We start from the raw sequence: 21,500 nt of genomic DNA, 5'->3' as shown, positions 1-21,500 counted from the left end.
TTAATAATAACAAATAAATATAAGTGAATATCTTTAGAATAACTTAGCTGATACTTAATGGAGAATCTCAAAACAGAAAAGAAAATAATGCTTAAGTTTTTTTTCCACCCTAAAACTTATTATTTACCATTTTATTAAAGGAGTAATTATTTTAAAAAGATCAAATGTCAAACAGAAGATTAAGAAATAACTCTAAAACGCTTTTCTTATTCAATTGCTTTTTTAATGCTATTTCTAACAACAACAAAAATTTAAAAAAGGTGATTTTAGAATTTTTTTAATCTTAATCTTAACAAATTTTATTCCCAAAAGTAATAGATAATTCTTCAAAAAATAAATTGTCGAATATATTTTGGCATTATAGATAGATATAAGAGTAAAAATATCTTTTTGTCTTAGAAAATAAAAGATGAAATTTTCGCATTTAAAGTATGAACAGAAAAATAAAAAAAATAATAAAAATGTTTCTTAATTATGCATCTAAATTTAACTGCAACTTAATAATAATTCAAAAACGATTATATCGAAATAATTTCCGCTCTTCACATTCCATGCTTTTTATTACCCACTTATATTCTACCCAACTCAAAAGACAAGTGAAAATAAATGAAATTATGCTTCTTAATTATGCATCTAAACTAATCAACTACTTTATAAAAATTACAAAACCGATCATATTCTAAAAGCTTCAGTTCTTTCAAATCTCTGATAGAAAATTGCATAGCGGATTGAAAATAAGCATACAATTTATAGTAATTCTTATTTAAATTTTATACGATTTAGTTATAGTAATCTTTTTTATTTATTTGGCACTAATCTCAGTCATAACTCACCAATTTTTTAAAGAAAAAAATTCCATTTTTTTCTGCAAATATTTTGAAAATATTACGAGGTAATTAAAATAAAAGTTAATAAAAACATGGCAATAATTATACTAAACATATTATGGCTAAGAATACACAAAAATTTGGAACAGAAAAAATGTTCACGTTTTATTTAAAGTCGTGCAAGATTATTATAGATTTTATTATAAGTTCTGCTAGAAACCGAAACTAATTATTTAATCCATTTATTATATGAAATAATAAATTTGTGAGAGAAAAAATTATGTCTGAAATATATTCATAAAATATCTAGGTAAATGATTATAAAAAATCATAAAATATCTGGGTAAAAATTATCTTTGAAATCGGAAATCTAATTTAATCCCAGCGTTAAACGCATCCTATTCGAACGTTCGAATCGCTTTCACCAGCAAATTGTTAGGTGAAAGCTTTCCGATAGAAGGGAGGAAAAATGAAGATCGCAGCCCGTTAGCAAAATCCGTTCGAAAGCGCGAGGTTTCAGGTTTTCCCTAGGAGTAGAAACGTGACGTCATTTTTCTCTTCCTAGCTCGTTCGAAGTCTGCGAGGTTTTTGAGCTCCTGATTTCACCGCATAACGGCTGCATTGTTTCTGTTATCATTAATGCACCCATATTGGACAAGTAGTTGAAGTTCAAGTAGAATTTCTGGTAGTTTCCATTTTCTAAATTAAATGAAGATTAGGTTTAAGCGCAGTTCAATAACTTTACAATAACTTAACTCGTTACTTATTCCTCTTTGTTTATAAATATAAACTCGAAATTTCCTGACAAATGTAACTTGATTATTAATATATTTTATTAATTGGGATTCTAAAGAGTAAATCCTATGAATATATCGATTTGCCTGATAGTAATAATCGCAAATTCGAATTATGGGGAATTTGATGGTTCATAATTTTATTAAAGCTGGTTTATCAACGAAACGTAAAGCTTCAATTTTTGATTCTGAGAATGACTATAATGAGACTTCTGATCCTGATTTATATGAGTCGAATTCAAAAGAATGTGTACAAAGGTAAGGTTCATTTGTAACAAAAGTTCGTCAACTTTCGAATTCTATCGGTAGAATAACTACGAGTGATTTGGAATAGTAAGCTGTCCACTGTTTCAAAGTATGATTCTACTTATATTTTCGGGCGTTTTTTTTCTTCATAATTTGATTCATTCTTAGTCTTTATTTTTTATTAAATTTTAATTAGTAATTTATCAGGTAAATTTCTAAGAATAAATCAAAGTTATAGGTAAATTTCTGTCAAAAATAAATAAAGGTAATTTTTTTTTAATTTTTGAAAGAAAAGTAACTCTGTAACGTTCTGCGACAATGTTGCCGTGTCGCTGCGATTCTGCCACGGGGTGTATGAAAAAAGAAACAAAAACATCATAACTTTTTTCTAAGTTCAATAAACTATCTACTTAATAGTGAAAAAAATAAAGAAACATTACACCAATGTGAAGGTAAACTTCTTTTTTTATTTGAATATTTTTGAACATCATCAGTGGATTGACCAATAAAACTATTTTATATTTGTTAATTTTTGTACGTTTCAAAAATTTATGTACGAAAGAGATATCTATAAACTTGCTATTTTTTGACAATCTGTTTACTGAAAAACCCAGACTAATAAAATTATGATTTTATTTATTCATTTTTTTTCAAATTCTTTCAGATAAAACAATTAATTAATAAAAAATTTGATTGATAAAAATGCAGTTTATTATTTTCGTTTAGTAGGGTGACCTGGGGTAATTCCTGATCAAAAAATGCAAACATCTATTTTGGGAAAAAACTATTCAAGATAGAATTTTAATATTTACTGGAAGTTTGAGGCTATATGAGATGAGTCCTATGCCACCTTCTTTTGTTTGAAAATCTGATTTGAATTTAAAAGATTTTACATTTTTAGTGATCGGGAATTACCCCTGGTCTTGATAATTTCTGTGGTAATTCCTGATCACTTCTGGGGTAATTACTGATCACCAGTTTTTATTGTAAAGGGGCTGTTTAAAAATAATTATATAATGGTAATTAACAAGTAAGACATCAAGATCAAGCAAGTGAACCAAAAAGATATATTTAAGCAGCTAATAAAACGATTTATTTGAAAGCAAGAAAAAAGATTAGAACTTCAAATTTTACAAAAATCTTTGTATCGTGCTATACATTTCAGGCAATCAGCCAACTCATTCTCATGTTCTGCTGAAATATGAGAGAGTTCCCACATGGATTACTTTTGCTGGATTTTTTAACTTCATTAACGGAAAGTGTAAAGTTAAGTAAGGTATGTCAACAGCTCTGGCAGCAGCTCTCACGCTGAAATTTTAATTTTCAATCATTAAAAAAAATTCACTAATTTTGCTTTCTAGAAGCTTAGTATCCTTTTTAGGCTTATAATTTCTCACCATATTTATACTAGGTTAATTTATAAACTTAAAAATTATTCTAACAATGTACACATATAAAATTAAGATAGACGCAAGGTAAGACAAACCAGAAATGGTGCAAATGAGAATATAGTCTTGTATGCAGTTAAAAACAAATTTTGTGATGACAGTTAAAATATATTTTATAGTTGTTCCACTTAATAAATATGAACTGTTATTTAAGAAAAGACAATTAACTATTTATTAGCTATTTTATATACTATTTATGAGAAGAAATGACAATGATCAGGAATTTTCCCCAGTGATCAATAATTACCCCATCTGTAGGGGGCAACATTTGATATAGTTCCTTATAATCAATTATAATGTTTACAGTAGATGTGAAGCAATTAAACAAAAGCTTACACTTCTTTTATATCAAAGAAAAAGAAAGTAACTCAAAATATTTATTATTAAGAGAAGGAGGGGGATCTTTGCAGAAATGTGTACATTTTGAAACCCATCTTTGAAATGGAAAATACAGAAAGCAGTTTAAAAGATACTTATTTTGTCAGATTAAACAAAAAACAATTATTAATTAAATGTAGTTATACTTTAGTAAAGTGTACAAGAATTCTTGTCCATGTCTCAAATTTAAAAAAAAATTTTTTTTTAAATAAAACTTAGGTGATCATTATTTACCCCAGAAACAAGAGTGATCGTGAATTACCCCGGGTCACCCTATGTTGATTTTAGTTTTATTTTGATATTTAGTTGATGATTATGTTGTGGGAAAATTTTTTCTGCAAGAACTCTGTAACATTCTGTGACAATGTTGCTGCGATTCCACCACGGGTTCGATTTATTAGGTCAAAAGTTATTTAGGGTGGTCCGATTTTTGTTTTGAGCACAGTACAAGATCATTGCCTCTAAATCAGCATTATAATATATTCTCTGATAACTAAACTAATTGTAATTTACAAAATATATAAATGTTTTTTTAATTAAATGAGTTAATAATTTTTTAATCAATCAATTAAAGTGTTTAATTAAATTTTCAATATTTAGAACTATTATTAGAATAAATTTCCTTCTACATTTTGGCATATTATAGTAATAGTTTTGGTACGTCTACATTCTAGTCCATGCTGCTCACCATCAATTGAAGGAATATTTGTAAATTTATTAAAAACTGAAGTATAAATTTGGATTACAGAGAACTTTGAAACTTGTGTTTTATAATCTCATGCTTCGGGGAAAAGAAGAGTTGAAGTGGGAGTGAATGAAAACAGATTTTATACATAATGAATGAGATGGTTGTTAATTGTCCTTTTTTTTCATTTGATGATTGTTTTAGTATTTTTATTTTTAATAATTAAATAAATTATCAGATTGGATAAATTGCGAATTTATGCATCTTATTTGTAATTATTTAATATTTATAATATAATTATTTAATATTTACAATAATAGATTACAGGGTTGGAGTTTTTGCCGGCAAAAAGGGGTTTTTGCCAGGACAGTGGCAAAAACCTGGTAAAAACCGGCAAAAACTGGTAAAAACCGGCAAAAACTGGTAAAAACCGGCAAAAACCAAATTATCTAAATTGCTGATTAAATAATTACAAAATACTTGAAACAAATTTAAATCAATCATAAGGAATAATAATTTTGATACATTACATGAAAAAATTATTTTTAACATATTAATAATTAATATAAGGGTAATGATTTTTAAAAGATTGAAAGTTTTTGATCTCTTTTCATTTTAGAATCCTAAAATAAATGTTTTTTTTACAAATAAATAAATATTATTATTTTTATAATATTATTATTTATTATAAAATTTTTTATTTATTATTTGTACAATAATTAACTACACATGTTGATAGATATTTTATGCTTTAAATTATAGTTATATTAATTTAAAATAAGTTCATTTCACTGGAAAAAAGGGAATAATCACAAATTTTCCAATCAATAATGTTTTAAACTACTAAAATGATATATTATTACATTATCATTCAATTATGGAATAATAATTTTGTTAATTTTTTTGTAATTATTTATATTCATAGTATATATTTCAATTTTGTATCAAAAATGTGTTTTTGTCCTCTCATCATGGAAAATATAGGTTTTTGCCACTTTTTGCCAATTTGCTTGGCAAAAACCTGTTTTTGCCAGGACGGTTTTTACCGGTATTTACCATGGTTTTTTCCACCTGCGGCAAAATCTTGCCAACCCTGATAGATTATGATTTACTACTACTAAAGGTTTTGGTTTTTGGCAGTAATTGTCAAAACAAGAAGGAGATTTATTATTAGAATGACAGGGCTCGAAATTAACGGTGGTCCGTTGGTCCGTGACCACTAAAATCGGAGTCGGACCAGCATAAAATAATAAGCAGTGGTTCGCCGGACCACCATCCGCCGCAGCCGATCTCCGTTAAAAGAAAAAGAAGAAAAAAGCTGGCGTGCGAGATCTCGGTAAAAAAAAATTTTTAAAATTATAAATAAAGTTAGCGCGCGATCCTGAGGAAGGCGAAGTTAAATCTTGTTTCGCACATGCGTCACATGGAGAGTCGCTGAAGGAGAGAAATAGGGGAGGTAGCGGGGTGGGTTCATGACGTGCACCATCCGTCGTAGCCTAGGGTCAATTCGCAGCCGATCTCCGTAAAAAAAGGAAGCGAGCGCGCCTGAGGAAGGCAAAGTTACATCTTGTTTTGCGCATGCGTTACATCGGCTTATTAAAAAAAATAATAATTTTTACATTTTTTATACAAAATTAATATTAATCAAAAAAATGCGATTTAAATCAAACATTTATGATTTTTTTTTTTTTAAAAATTATTTTTTCAATCAAATATTTTAATTTTTTTTAATTTTATTTGCAGCTAATAGGAACGCGTAGACGGATCAGTAAAGTTTTGTGCGGACTAGTAAAATGTTTTAGTTACTGGTCCTATGGACCAGTAATTTTTTTAAAAAATTTCTACCCCTGAATGATTTAAGAACCTAATTGACTATCAATTTAACATGATTGATTACTTGTAATTTTACATCTATTTTTATTTTAAATAATTTTATTCATATTAGCTAATAATTATTGTTTACATCAAAATTTCGCATTTTAGATAATGGTCAAAAATTTTCAGTTTTAATACTTTCACTTTTAAAACTTTCATTTGTCAAAAACTTGCCAACCCTGGAGACTACCCACAATGTATTTTTAAAAAATTATTCCATGTTAAAAAACCTGCAGTTTCAGTTGGATTGGGAAATATTCTTATTGATATTGTAAAATATGCATTTAGATGTGTAATGATGAACTTAGCTACAGCAGAATAGTTTCTCTTTATAGTGTTATTTCTAGGCGTATCTAGATCTTCAGGGACTTAGTTATGGGCAATCGCAACGCCCGAATACGCCATCTGGGGAAAAGACCAGTTCCATGCCTTGCCCCTTTTCCTTTCCTTAATATTTTTCATACTTAATTGTTAAAAATATTTTTTTTAAATTTCTATGATGCTTTCTTTTATAACTATGTTTAATATAGTTTTCAGTTTCATGTAGTTTCCTAACTTAAAAGATTTTTATCTATCTGAAAATCAAGACAGAAACTAACATACTTCCTTCTATGAATCTACACATGCTAATTGTGAAAGCATGTGAAGTGTTGCCATAGGTAGAGAGCTCTGCTCTACGCCACTTGTAGCCCGTTTCGATTCCCTATATCTTATAAGGTATCTTTGGAGACTTGATACATCGTGATTTGTAAACAGGCTATTTATAAGATATAAAGAATGCAAAAATAAATTGTAATTAAAGATTGGCTTTTATTAATAAAAATTGTTAAGTATATTACTTCAGTTGTTCCTAGTTACTTTTTATTTTATTTGAAAATTGTATTTTTGCTAGCTCAGAATTAGCATAAGTTGCAACATTCACATTGTCTTTTGTTTTCATATTATTCATCTTTGTATTTGTTTTGTAGGAAAAAGGAAGCCAAAACATCTAAGTATATTTACAAAACATTATTTGAAGAACAGCAGGGGAGTGATGTAACTATAACAGCATTTGGACGAACATGGAACTTACATAAATTATACATATCTCAGGTATAATATTATTTATGTCATTCAGGAGCTAAGATAAAGGGAAAGAGTGTAACAGAGGCCTGTGATTCCGGAAGGCATGGACATGATCTAAACAATTCTTCATTTTAAGAGAAAATTTTAACATTTTAAATTATTTAATACTGTAAAAATATTAATTTTATTGTTATATATTTCTTTGAACAAAAAATCTAATATGTTTTTACAAACTGTAGGAATCTAACCACAGTTGGCAAGGTTTAGTACAGAAAGGATTAATCCACAGTTTAAACCGCCCTGTTTAAAAACCACCCTGTTTGCTTTGTCTTAAACTGTCCAAAACCTTTTTATTCAAATTATGTCACAATTAAAAATAATAAAAAAATCAATTATTGTGAAAAATAAAAGGTTAATTTTTAAACAAGAAACAGACAAAAATTTATTATTAAAGAAGTTCATTATTATATTTAATGTTGCATTTATTTATCCTTATGCAAAAACATAATTTATCAGTATTAAAAGCATACTTAAGGGATAAAGTATTCACCTTTGTTGTTCAATGAATTGTGGAGCTTCAAAAGTTATTAATCTTTTCTTATTATATTATATTATTTTCCTTTAAGTTAAAGCAAATTGTATAAAAAGTGTAAAATTTTTATTAATATATGTAATTATATGTACAATGGTTACACATATAGAATTTTTACCTTTTACCAATGTTCAAGATTTTGGACACTTAATGTCATTTTAGGACAGTTTTTGTCAGTTTAGGACCCACATGTCATGTCTAAAACCAGTTTAGAACACCCAAAACCCCAACCCTAATATAACTAATCTTTTTATTAGAATATGAACTTCTAATTTTTCATTGCTTACTTTTTTTGCAATTAGTCTTAATTTTTCTTTAATTATCAACTTTATTAAAAAAAAAAAAAAAAATACTGTTTCCAACCACTTTTTTTTTTTTATTCTTGAAAATGGTGAGTTACTTAAGCACCTAATTAAGTTTACAATTATTCGGCAAAAGCAATCTACTCTACTTATGTATCTAAATCAAAATAGTTGTTCAATATTAAATAAATAAATAAAGCTATTACATATTTTAGTCTTTTTATTGCTATGATAACATTAAATATAGATATTTGCTTATAACTACAAGCTGGCTGTAATAACAATTTTATCTGTTACTATGAATTTTCATTATAACATTTTTACTTTTAATGAGTTATATAACCCATGAGGAAAGATGTTCGCAGAAAAAAAAAATAATAAGAAAGATATTATTGCAATTTAAAATGGTTTAAAAAGTTCTCTGGGAATTACATAAAACAAAGCGATTGCAGAAGAAAAAGTTATAAAAGATGATTACTAAACTTGAAGAGCTGAAGGTATGATGCAAGCGTTGAGAGAGGCGTTTCTTTCATTAATGCAATAATTAATCAATAATTGAAAAAAAGTTTGTGTTGAAACAAGTTGACAAGCAAAATTGAAAAGAAGTTTTGGTTGAACTTGACTTTTGGTTTGGTCATTTTTGTTGCAATGTAGTTTTCTTTTTCCATAAAATTTCATTGATTTTATGTCAACTTATATTGGCTAAATTTATTACCCTGTAGAGTTCTTTGCCCAAAATACTCATGTATTATAAAATTTTTTGCATAAATTTTCATAAGATGAAATGTGTATTTTTTCAATTTTCAGTCTCCGTATTTCTACACAATGTTTAACGGTGACTGGTTGGAGACGCAAAAGAAAGAAATTGAACTTATAATTGACGATGACAATGTTACTGCAGAAGGTGATTATTATTATTATTTGAAACTAATGCTAGATACATTTCACTAGAATTATTGAGTTATAGACATCATATCATATAGGCAGAGATGCCAACTTGCTCTGGACATGGGATAAATATTTTTGAGTGGTAATTTTTTAATGTATGATTCATGGTTTAAAAAAGTTTATTTATATGGTTTTCACTCACCACTTCTTCTAAATAATTAAAAGAAGTATGTAATTAACCCCTTTATTACAGTTGAATCATGTTAAACCTTTTAAAACGTTGGCAAATTAAACGAATAGCTGCAATTTTATGTTAGTAATTTACTGTTTTTTTAAAAATATTTTGTCATATCTATAGCAGTTTGCATCTCTGCAAAGGTATATCATCTAAAATTATTAGTCCCGTAGTAGACTGATCGTAAAGACACTAATCCCAGTGGAAGACTGAAGTCAAACAGTCAGTACGGGTGGGGGACCACTTTGATCAGTCTACATAGGGACAGGGGTTCTCGGTATCGGTCCTCATTAAACTGTTCTGCCGTAAAGTGCACAGATCACTGGGCTACCAAAGCAGGGAAACCATCCGCTTTGCAGAGGATCAAAATTGCGATAGCATGTCCTTAGATCATCCTCAGGCATGTTTCCCAGCCCATTGTACAGCTCTAGTGCGACGTAAATACAGTACCTTCCTAAAATGTTCATTCATTAAATTCTTCAAATTTTGCTTTTATTTACTTATAAAGAGAAGTAAAATACTTTGAATGATATTGCATATATTTTTGTTTGTTCATTTTGTATTATTTGTCTTTATAGCTTTAAACAAAGTGTTCAGCTCTTTCTATCAAGATGAAATTGAAATAGATCCCATAGAATCAGTTTCCATAATAGGAGCTGCATCTCTTTTACAAATGGTATTAATAGAAATTTTTTTACTTAATTCGTAGTCACGTTAAATAAGTCAATTAAATTTTTGTTTAAATAAGAATCTATTTCTTACCTAAATTTTCATTAAGTTGTCCTAAACAATGCATTGTACACAAAAGGGAGAAAAAAATTTAACCCTATAAGGACACATATTATATATATGTAAATTGGTGCTCAGTGCATGAAAAAGAAAACAAATCACCCAGACTAACTTTTAATCTTATGATAGGAGTTTCACATACTAGAACTTAAATTTAAAGATTTAAAGGAGTTACTTCAACTATGCTAATTAATTTATGAGATAATGTTTTAAGATACGAAATAAGACACAAAAACATACTTTCTCTGTATAAACATACCTTTTTTCTGACAGCTTCCTTACCCTAAAAATATAGGAGGTAAGTAAAATCTATGAGATATTTACCCAATACTTTTGCCAAGAGAACCGTCCTAAGTTTGAACAAATTTTTTTTTTGTTGCTTATTTTACTATCTTCTCTTTATTCTTAATTTCGGCTTTTTTCAAAGGATTTTCGTTTGTTTTCTTGCATGAACAGAAAATTTTAAAAGTATACCTCAAACATTTGCACTGCAAAGTTTCTAATTTTTGTTTTTTTTTCCATGTTATATAAAATTACATTGTTTAAAATGATGTAAAAAATTACGTAACTTGCATTTAAAGAATTTTTTGCTTTTATTAAATATAATAAAAATAATAATAATTATTTTTTAGCTTGAAATTATTTTTAATAACCAAATTTAAGTATATGCGCAGTAACTTTTTGATTTACTTACAAAGTGTAATATCAAAATTTTTCATTTGTCTGTTATTTGTGCTATATTATACATATTATGCATATATACACATATTTGGGATATTTGCATATTGAAAAAATAAAATTTTTCAGTTTTGGGATATTTGGGATATGTATAATATATATTATACATATTCCAAAGTCATGAGATGGCGCTGCCATCGCATGACTTTTGGGAGTTATCTCTTTCCCAAAGGGAGTTAGTCTTGTTTTGACTGGCATTGAGTAAGGTTGTCCAGTCTAAGATCGTTTGTATATATTCTGTTTTTCCTAATTTGTAATAACAGTTTTATTTTTGAGTTTCCTTAATAAGTTCATATCAATCAAACTAGTTTCCACAGGCTGGAATTTCCCTGTTCGGTAGGGCACTGGGTTCATGTCCAAGAGTTTGTGGGTTCGATCCCAGCCGACTGAAGACTCCCTGTGTAGTAAATGGTGACTGATGCACATTAAATCTGCCAAGTCGCGAAGTCATCCATGTTCCCATAACAAATCAATACCTCTGGGGGTACTGATCCAGGAGTTTCCTTCTCTTCTGGATTGGTTCAAAATTACAAGGCTATGAAGTTGAACATTAGTAGTCGTAAATCCAAAATTGGCAGATCCGAACTTTCGACCTCTGTTCTGACTAAAGTATTAGGTCCATGTTTCCCAGTTTGTGGTTACCCCCTATTTTTTAGAGGGCCTGGAATCGTAATCTGTTGCGGGGGGGGGGGGGGGAGGTATGTTTAATCAGAGAAAGTATGGTTTTGTGCCTGATTTTGTAACTTGAAATATTTTACGCATTTCCTCTAACTCTTAAGTTTGAATCCTTGTACATGAAAATCCAATTATTTGATCAAAAATTGTTTAAGTTGATTTGTTCAATTTTTACACACTTAACATATTTATACAAAGAATCTCATCTATGTTAATCTCATCTATGAGTTTTTCATGTACACATATCATCACTCACAGCACTGATTGGAAATCATCAAATCTATTAAATTGCTCGTAGCTCTTGAAAGTTTTATTGAATACTTTTGTTTACTATTCATAAAAAAATTAGAATAATCAGTTTTATACCAGTATGTACTGACCTCATGTATGTATCTTAATTAGGTTAATTTCTTGTTTTAGGACCACCTTTGTCAGCAGTGTGTTCAGGTTATGAAGCGCAATGTAAAGTAAGATTATGACTTTACTTATTTTTATATTTTATTAATTTTTTTAAAGTCTATGTTAACTACCATATATTTCCTATTGTAAGCTTAATTTTATATTTTTTAAAATAATGCTTAAAAAGAAGTTTGTATTGATTAAGCATTGTTTTTTTATGGTAAAAAATACTGTTGAAGCAAAGCAATGGTTTCAAGCACCAGGGAAATCAATTGTAATTGACTGGTATGCTGAATTTAAATGCAGTTGTAAAGACACTGATGATGCTGAGTGCTCTGGTTGTTTGAAATCAGTAGTGTTTCCAGAAGACATGAAAATAGTTTTGAAAGATTGTAAAGGCCAAAAAGAACAACGTGTCGAGCACTCAAAGTACTGTTTGGAACTGTTGCAGCAAGATGAAGAAAATTGCGACAACGGAGGAAACATGGATCCTACTACAGTCCTTTATCATCAGCTGAGTGGACAATAGCTGGTGAAAGCTAAAAAAATAATCAAAAAGTCAAATGTCAGCTTGCCTCTGTGTTTTGGGATGTGCATTGTATTTTTTTTTATTGACTATCTTAAAAAAGATAAAAATATCAATTGGGAATATTGGATTGATTAAGTAAAGAAACCAAGAAAAAAAGATAGATTTATTTGCGAATAAAAAAAAGTTCAGTTTCACCAGGGCAATGCCCTTTGTCGAAAGCCAACGAAAAAAATGATTAAATTGAATGAATTACAGCTTGAAATTACTTCTCCACCCACCATACTACCCAGATCTGGCACCTAACGACTACTGGCTCTTAGCAGACCTCTAGAAGATGCTCCAGTGATATAACTTTGGCTCAAGTGAAGAAGTCATTGTTAAAACTGACGCCCGTTTTGTGAGAAAAGATAAATCATTTCACAAAAAGTTAGAGGAATTTTGGAATGAATGTATCACTCTTGAGGGGGAGTATGTTGATAAATAAAGTCGAATTCATGCCTGCGAAGTCTCCTGTTTTTTAACGAAGACTCCTGTATTTTGCGTCTATCTCCTGTTTACCTGTATATTCTCAAATTTCTCCGTATTTGTTGAAGAAATTTAAGAAACAAATTTGTCAATAAACCATCCGCAAATGGAAAAAATACTTCTCTTTTTCCTCAACAGATGGTACTATTGCCAATACAGCAGTATGTTGAGTATTATAATTTAAGTAATTATAAATAATGGTTTTAAAAAAATTTTTCTTTACATTAAGATTTATAAACATATTTTTTACTTTGCTAAATGCAATTGCTTATATTATTTCCAATTGTTTATATTATTTATTTTTTAATTTCTCTTTTTGACTTACATGATAATGCATGATGTATCAAAACTTTACTCGAAGCCTGAAAAATGTTGCTAGTAAAATCTCCGTTATTTTATTTCTCCAATGTTGGCATGTATGCAAATTTCTAAAAAAAAAAAAAAAATAACAATAATAAATAAAATAATTTAACTGCACCAGAGTCTTAGTGATGTATTAATACCAGGATTGGATATAAATTTACCAAGCAAAGTTCTGATAAAATGTATTTTTAATGCTTAATATTATCTGAAAAAATGTTGTACTTAAATACTTAAGTATTTTAGTATTTCTAGATAAATTGATTAATTCAGGGCTTTATTTTATTAATATATTAATTTAGGGATTATATATTTAGATAAAACTTTCAATATCAATGAAATCAAACTTTAAAAAAAATATTTTGGACTTAAATTAATGTTTTTTTTTAATCAGCTGATTTAAATCAATGATACTTTTTTTTTAAAGTATCAAGTTGCACAAATTTAAACTATGTCATCCAATACTTATTTTAAATTTATTTCACCAAATTGTTTAAACAGGATGTATTGTTATTTCAGCATTAATTCTGTCATATCATACTTTGAGAATGCTGAGTTTTATTCTCTGAAGACATTAAAAGAGCTCTCATTTGATTGGTTGCTGCAAAACTTATTATATAAAGTTCATCAATCCCCTTCTCATTTACGTCAAATAAGGTAAATTCACACGTTTTGATATACTTAATTCTAATTTCTGTTTTATTTTGTATTATTATTCGTAATTTATTTTATTCATTAAAGAAAATTACTAATAAAATGTTAGAATTGAAATTCTATCTTTTTAGTCTGCAAGAGGACACTTTATTTTCAGAAAAACACATCTGATTTTATTTCAATTTGCAAATGTAACGTTGTAAATTAATTTTTTAAATTACAGCCTTTGACTGAACTTCAATATGTATTCTGGCTTTAAATTGAGGTTCGTACAGTTTAGTTTGAAAGCTCTCTTCAAGTGAGCTATGAGGATTAAAATAAAATTCAGCAATCTAATCTAAATTCTAAGTTCGTAATTCTGTTCATAATTAGCAAGAAGTTGTAAAATATATAACTAATTTTGGGGGAAAACGGCGCACCCTCAAAGAATTGGCACGCTGATAAGTTAAATAATATGCTGCACCGAATGTTACTATACTAACGCAGGTATTGATGACAGACTTAACACATGCTTTAAATATGCATACATATAACTTAAATAGTTAATAGTATAATTCAATATATAATTTAAATAGTTAAATAAAAACCAATAAAAGGACATTGAATATATAAAAAAATAGAAACAATCCTAGCATTTAAAATAGATTTCATTAATTTTCTAAGTAAAATTAAGCCTTCCTACGAAATTTTCAAGTTTTAAATTAATAACACTGCGGCATATCTCCCTGAAATTATGGTACTTCATTATGCATTGTGTATTTTTCTCAGAAAAAAAAATCTATAAATCAGAAACTCTTGTTTTTTTCTTCTTCTTTAAAAGGGCTTTTTAATGTGTATCAGCATTAACTCTGAATTTTTGTTATTCCAGCTGTGATTTGATGACTAGCCTTATTAAATCGCCTGATCTCATTGTGATACAAACAGAATTTTCCATATACCTTTTACTCAAGCAGGTAATTGTTTTTTAAATGATTGTTATATTATCCTAAGATGAGAAATTTATTTGTTTTGTTTAAGCTCTAAATTACTTTTATATATCATTTATTTTTTCTCAATTCTATGCTTAACTTCTGTTTTAAATCGGTGTTAATGCTGTCGATTTTAAGAAAATATTTTGTATGATTAATCATGTATCTTAACATCGTTTATTTTGTTTTTATAAATTTAGTACATAATTTTATACTAAACATAAAACAAAGTTGTGAACATCAATTTGTTAACTGTAAAACGAGTAATCTATGCACTTTTGTGCAAAAGATACTTGATGATTGTTTTCTTTCTCTTGCTAACGGTTTTAAAATAGAATTGCATAAAACTGATTTTAAAAAAATTTATTTTTGAATATTTTCCAATCAAACTTTTGAAACTTATTTAAGGAATTTTTTTTTAAAATTTTTCTTTCCCCGCATTTGAAGTTTTTCCAAGTGTAATTTTTTTTAGTTTTAAAAAAGGTTAAATATAAGAATATTTTAATGTCTTATTTAAGCATTGCTTGTACCCTTCCTCTTCACTTGTTCGCAAAAGTAAGCAAATGTAAGCCCCCACTGCTAAATGCTAACATAATATTTGAATGGCCCTTCCTTGTACTTAATAATAAGAAAACTATCATTTTTTATTAATTTGCAATTATCCCTTTTTAAAAGTAGTCAGGTATATGTTTACTGTTTTAAAAATATTCGGATTTTCCTTTAAAAAAAAAGATGTCCACTACATGGCTTGTTTAGATAGTTGTTGTTTCTATTAGTACTAATGCTACTAATCTTTTTATAGTGGATCTTTCTAAAGGAAAGTGATAGTGTGCTAACTGAAGGGATAGAAATTGATAAACTCGCTGATGACTATTTTAAAAACTCCCGTAAGTTACATTTTTGCTCTTGCTTTTAAAGTTTGTTTAAATTATTATATCATATTATATCAATAATTTATATCATTATATTTTGCTCTTAGTGCTTTTAAAGATGGTAAAATATTCTCATTTTAAGTTGTATTCTTGGGGAGTGTTTACTCTTTTAACATTTTTGTCATATCTTGACTTCTAATTGTTTTTTTTAAATAAAATTCGTGGGATTCTTTTATTTTGTAAATTTATAATTTTATTGTTGAATCATATGTGTATGAATACCATGATCTATACCTCAGCTCGGTCTGAACTCTATTTTATGACAGGTCTTAAAATTTATAGGATATATTAACTATATTTATTCATCATTGTTGTAATTTTATTGTAAAACTTCTCGTTTTGATGATTCGGCAAAATAATAACGTTCCAAAAAGAAGCTACCTAATCACTTTACATATTTTTCTTTCTGTAAGTTACAACAAAAAATAGTTTTACATCTACCAGTAGGACCATGATGAGTTGAAATTTAAAAATACCAAATGCAAAATGCAATTTAAAAAAATTTATTTAAACATTTTGTCTAATTTTCAGTGGTACATTTTAATCTTATAACGTTCTAAAGTGATAAAATTCTCTAATTGAATTTAGTTATGCATATGTAGAATATACGATAGGTGAGGTAGATAACACTTTTTTACTCATTAATTTCTTAACATATGTACTTGAAACATCACAGTTAGGTGGATGAACCAACAGCAACCATTTTTTTTGTTCACAAATAGTTTATGTGAAAAATATTAAAATGTAAAGTACAAATAGTACATACATATACCCATGTGCGATTACATATTATTTAAGCAAGGAAAAAACAAAATCTGAATGTTCATTTATGGGCAAGGGTAAGGCGAACATCAAAACCAGTGTCAGTGTTCGGGAAACGGAGGAGTTGATAGAATATTGTTCTAAACATCTTCGCGTTCCATCCAGCAGTCAAACTGGTTTTGATGTTTTTAACGCCCACTTGCTCAATAGTGGTTTGTCATATTTTGATTGTGTTTTTCTTTTCTTCTCATTTTCATATTAACTTATCATAAGTTAGTACCTATAATATAGTTGTTTTAATAAATTACCTTTAACTTTTGCATCAATTTTTCTGATATTCAAACAGGTTTTGATATTTTTAATTCTGCTTTCCCCTATTAATGACTGATCAAGATTTGATAGTATTCTTTTCCTTGCTTAAACATTAATTTGCTATCACCCCAATGTGTATATTTCATTTTTGACATGGGCAACAAAAAAAATACAAAGGATTGATTGTATAGAACACTTCATATATGACTCAATAATTGCACATATAGTAAGCTTATGTTTACATCACATAAGTTTAATGATATATTTTGCTTATTTTCTTACTACTACTTATTTTCTTACTTGATTACTTTCTTGACCTGGCACAAAAAGCTTTGGATATATTTTGCTTATTTTCTTCCCGTGAGTTCTGTCCTGACACAAAATTACATAAGTTCGAAATAAATTTTGCTGCTGTTTGTTTTATGAAATGAAACTAGCTTATATCTTATGATATTTTTAATATGATATTTTATATGTGTTTTAAATTGCCAGTTAATAACAATTTTCAATTTTGTCTATACAATATAGTTATCGTAACTGTGTTATGTGTAGTTGTATGTATTAGAATTTTGCAGCATCTTTAGATTGTTTTTTAAATTTAAATTTTTTTTTAACGATCTTTTTTGCTTGTAATCTTTTTACTCTTCTATTTTTTTGTAGATACAATGCCATTTCTTATGACTGAAAAAGGAGAAAAATATAAAGAGGCCTTCTTTGCTCTAAGATTGAGAAATTTAATCAGTCACTCACTGGATTTGACTATAATTGAGCGTGACAATATAATACCTGGTGGTAAGTAAATAGTGTGTAATAAATCAGTTTGTTCAATTCCATTGCTCAAAAATTGTTGAATTCTTACTATTAGTTCATATTATGAATATGGATTAAGGATGAATAAAATATTTTTTATTCATCCACTCAAGTTCAAATAAAAATTTTTAAAATTTGTAGTGGATGACACTTGATGTTAATACAGTTTTTCAAACATTAATTCTTTAATTAAATTTAATTAATTAATTTTAGTTTATATGGGAGAAAAGTTTTTAATTATTTAATAAAAAGTAATTAAAATAGAATTTTTCTTTGTGGACCTAAATGGGAATTGACTTTAAATTTTTTTTTAATATTAATTGTTTTACAGACTAGTGACAGTTCCAAGCTTTAAAATAATTTTATCTTCTATTCTAATACATCATGTGGAATGTTGTAATCACCTTCCAAAGTAAATAATTATTAGCTTATTATTAAAAGAGATATAATAAAAATCTATAATGTATCACAAGTTATGTAGATTTGTTCCTCTTTATATTATGCATGTAAATTTCTTTTTTTTAAATCGCTTAAGGGCTATTCTCAGATAATACATATTAATTTTAATGTAAAAATTTTTCCTTTTAATTCCTGACTACTAATATTGTTTTCCTTTATAATTTCCATTATAATCTTCTTTGCTTGTTGAATGTAATTGAATATATTTGGCACTATATGATATTTTTGCTACATTTTGACTTTAGGCATTGGTTTTTTTCATACCCTAAATAAAAAATTTTGCTAAAATATTACAATTTTCCTTGCCAAAAATTTTCTTATTTTTAATTTTCATTTTTAAAAGTCCTTAAAGGTGCTTTTTCCGTTGGATCTTTTAGAAAGTGCTTAATTTTATCTTATTTTTTTTTGTTTCTTAACTATAACGATTTTTGACACGTATCATGCAAAAGCATGGTTTTTATGCTCTATTCAACGTTTTCACAATTCATTCAAACACAATCCATTTCGGTGTACCATTGATTTGTAGTGTATAAAAACGCCAATCATTTTACCTGTTTGATGAAATACTTGTGGGTTTGCGTGTGCATATTCTGAACTGAGTTCAGTGAGACTCTTGCACTTTCATTTGCAACTCTGTTGCATTTTGCTAGATATTTTCAATTTCAGGCTTCATTTCCGCTCTCTAAAATCGAACCAAAAAATCTCTCGATCTTTTTATGGTGGCTAATATAATCAAGAAAAGAGTTCTTTGTCAGAAACTAGTTATTTATCATGATCATGTAAATTCTTTCAAAATTATTTTGCATTTTGTTAATGTACATAGTGCTTAAAAAGTACTTAAAAGGTGCTTATTTTTTGTTGAAAGATTTAGCTATGCACCCTGATATTAGGAAACGTTTTTTATCTTTTACAGATTGGCTTGCCCCAATTTTCAGGCAGCAGTGGCAGCATATGTTGAAGATTGAGGAAGGGAGTGACATAGGGTGTGTATACTATATATTGTTTATCGACCACCACTTAATATTTGTATTAGAATTATATTTAAGTAGGTTTAGGCTCAAAATATTTTTAATTCTATGTAGATGATCAGAAAAAAACTAGTCAAAATTTTATATATGTATACAAATTATGCTAATACATTACTAACCTTGTCAGTTCATGATAAAACACTGAAATATATTACCGGTCTTTAAAGAAAAAGGGTTGAAAGACACTGATCTAGTTAATCTGCAAATTAACTAGGGTGATCTGTGTTGAAGATCCAGAATTTTCCTAATTTAACTAGGTAATGTGAGTAAAATTTTTTTTATTTTTAAAGATCAAAAGTTTTTTTTTTCCTTATACAATCAACTAATCTGTTGATTTGTTTGTTGATGCTACAGATGACAGAAAGGCTCCTGTGTGTTAGTAGGCAGTCTGTCCCTTGATGAAGTGCTGTCTTACTAACACACATGTCTTAAAATATTCTTCGTGTTTTGCTAGAATTGTATTTCTGACTTTCTAAATTAAAATAAGACAAATTTCGTTTTAGCTGCTTTTAACGTTTTTTCATTTTGATTTATTATTTTAAATATTATTGACTTATTTTATCTTTTCCTAAATTTATGTAAATCAGTTTCATTCTTTGATTAGATTTCCTTAAATGTAATAACATTTTAAAAGATTTATAGCACAAAAACGGAACTTCTTTATTTTCCACTTTTTCTCAGAACAAATTATTGCTGAATCAACATTGTAAGAAAATTTTCTTATTTAACCTCATCCTTTTTTCAAAATTGTTTAAAATGTTTGTCATTTTACACTTCTTTTCATTATAAATCAGAAGCAAGTGCTTGACCTAAAGGTAAAACAAATGAAAAATAGTCTAGTATGTGTTTTACCAAAAAGCTGTCCTGATTTTTCTCCTGATTATTTTATAAAATTTTGTCCTAATTTTTATTTTAAATCACTACAAAGCCCACTTTTAATTCTTTGTATTATAATTTTTAACATGATTTAATGATTTATTTTATCAACTAATGCATAGATTGTTTGATTGTACTCGCTTGATTTTTAGATAGCAAAAAATAAATAAAAAAAGCATAATTTTAAGTGTTTCTATTGTTTCAGCGAAGGTCATGTTTTCACTTTAATAAGTGCACAATGTAGATAATGTGCTGATTAGTTAGGTCATATATCAAACTTTTCAAGTATATCAAACTTTTTTTGAATGGTGCTCCTTACACTATTGTATTGATATATTTTGCTTTGGCTTATATTGATACAATGTTAGGAAGCACAACTTTTTGTGGATATAATCGTGTGAGCTGATGAAGAGATTAAATCTTTTCATTATTGTATTTCCTAGCTTTTTAATGTATACATATATGTTTTAAACTATTTTATTTTTTAAAAAGTATTTTATTTCAATAATTTTTCTTCTTATCTTTTCATTAATCTTTATTATTTTTTATGTTTTCTCTTATATATATATGTATATAATACTTTTTAATGCAGCTAATCATTATCCTTTCTATACAATTCTTTTTAAGCATGGATTATCATATTTTATTTGTTTAATATTGTTTTTTTTTATTGTTTTACTAATATTAATACTAATTGTGAATTTGTTTCCCTAGCCCAATTGGAATTAATGAAGAAATTTTCAATCAGTATTGTTCCAGAATGGGAAGAGTTATTAAGCATGATAGAGAGGTATTATATTTCATATTTTGATAACGAATAATAATTTATTAATTATTTTATGCTTTGAGCTTGATAATTTATTATTATTGAACTTTTTGTTATTGTGGGAAGATAGGTACTTTTATAACTTCTTAAAGGGATCACTAATCTAAGTAATTTTTTTTTATTTATTACATTAACTATAATATTAATTATCATCTGTCTTATTATTGTAATTTTAAGACATATAAAAAATTTGTAGGTTAGTTCATAACTTCTTAAAGGCATCACTGATCAAATAATTTTTTTCTTATTTATTTAACTATAATATTTTCACTATTCTGTATTATATGACTTACTATTGGGCTTTTTAGATTTATCAGAATTTAGCTATTTTAGCCAGATTTAGCTATTTAAATTTTTTTTTCTTTATTAACAATGTCATAATAGTATAAATCAGCTTTATTATCATGTGACCTTTTATTTTACTTTTTATTGTCATAAATATTTGTAGGTGAGATAGATATATTTATTACTTAAGGTGATCAGTAGCCAAATTAACTATTGTTTTCTTTATTAGATAAGCAAT

At 27.4% G+C, this 21,500-nt stretch overlaps 1 protein-coding gene across 1 annotated transcript in view; it reads left to right on the top strand.

The window, feature by feature from the left end:
* Positions 1–1,564: 1,564 nt before the first annotated feature.
* Positions 1,565–21,500, top strand: part of gcl (germ cell-less) — a 29,592-nt gene continuing 9,656 nt past the window's right edge. Inside the window, exons 1-11 of the mRNA XM_087166424.1 lie at positions 1,565–1,879; positions 7,222–7,345; positions 9,020–9,116; positions 9,914–10,011; positions 11,958–12,004; positions 13,870–14,007; positions 14,873–14,957; positions 15,775–15,859; positions 17,639–17,770; positions 19,161–19,230; positions 20,866–20,941. Of these exons, the coding sequence (XP_087022550.1) occupies positions 1,737–1,879; positions 7,222–7,345; positions 9,020–9,116; positions 9,914–10,011; positions 11,958–12,004; positions 13,870–14,007; positions 14,873–14,957; positions 15,775–15,859; positions 17,639–17,770; positions 19,161–19,230; positions 20,866–20,941 (1,095 nt within the window). The 5' untranslated portion in view covers positions 1,565–1,736. The remainder of the gene's footprint in view (positions 1,880–7,221; positions 7,346–9,019; positions 9,117–9,913; positions 10,012–11,957; positions 12,005–13,869; positions 14,008–14,872; positions 14,958–15,774; positions 15,860–17,638; positions 17,771–19,160; positions 19,231–20,865; positions 20,942–21,500) is intronic.

Source organism: Parasteatoda tepidariorum, chromosome 6 (genome assembly GCF_982258835.1).
Source record: "Parasteatoda tepidariorum strain Cologne lab strain chromosome 6, Ptep-v5.0, whole genome shotgun sequence".
NCBI lineage: Eukaryota > Metazoa > Arthropoda > Arachnida > Araneae > Theridiidae > Parasteatoda > Parasteatoda tepidariorum.
Note: the sequence above shows the minus strand (reverse complement) of the source record. Positions and strands in the feature narration are given on the sequence as shown.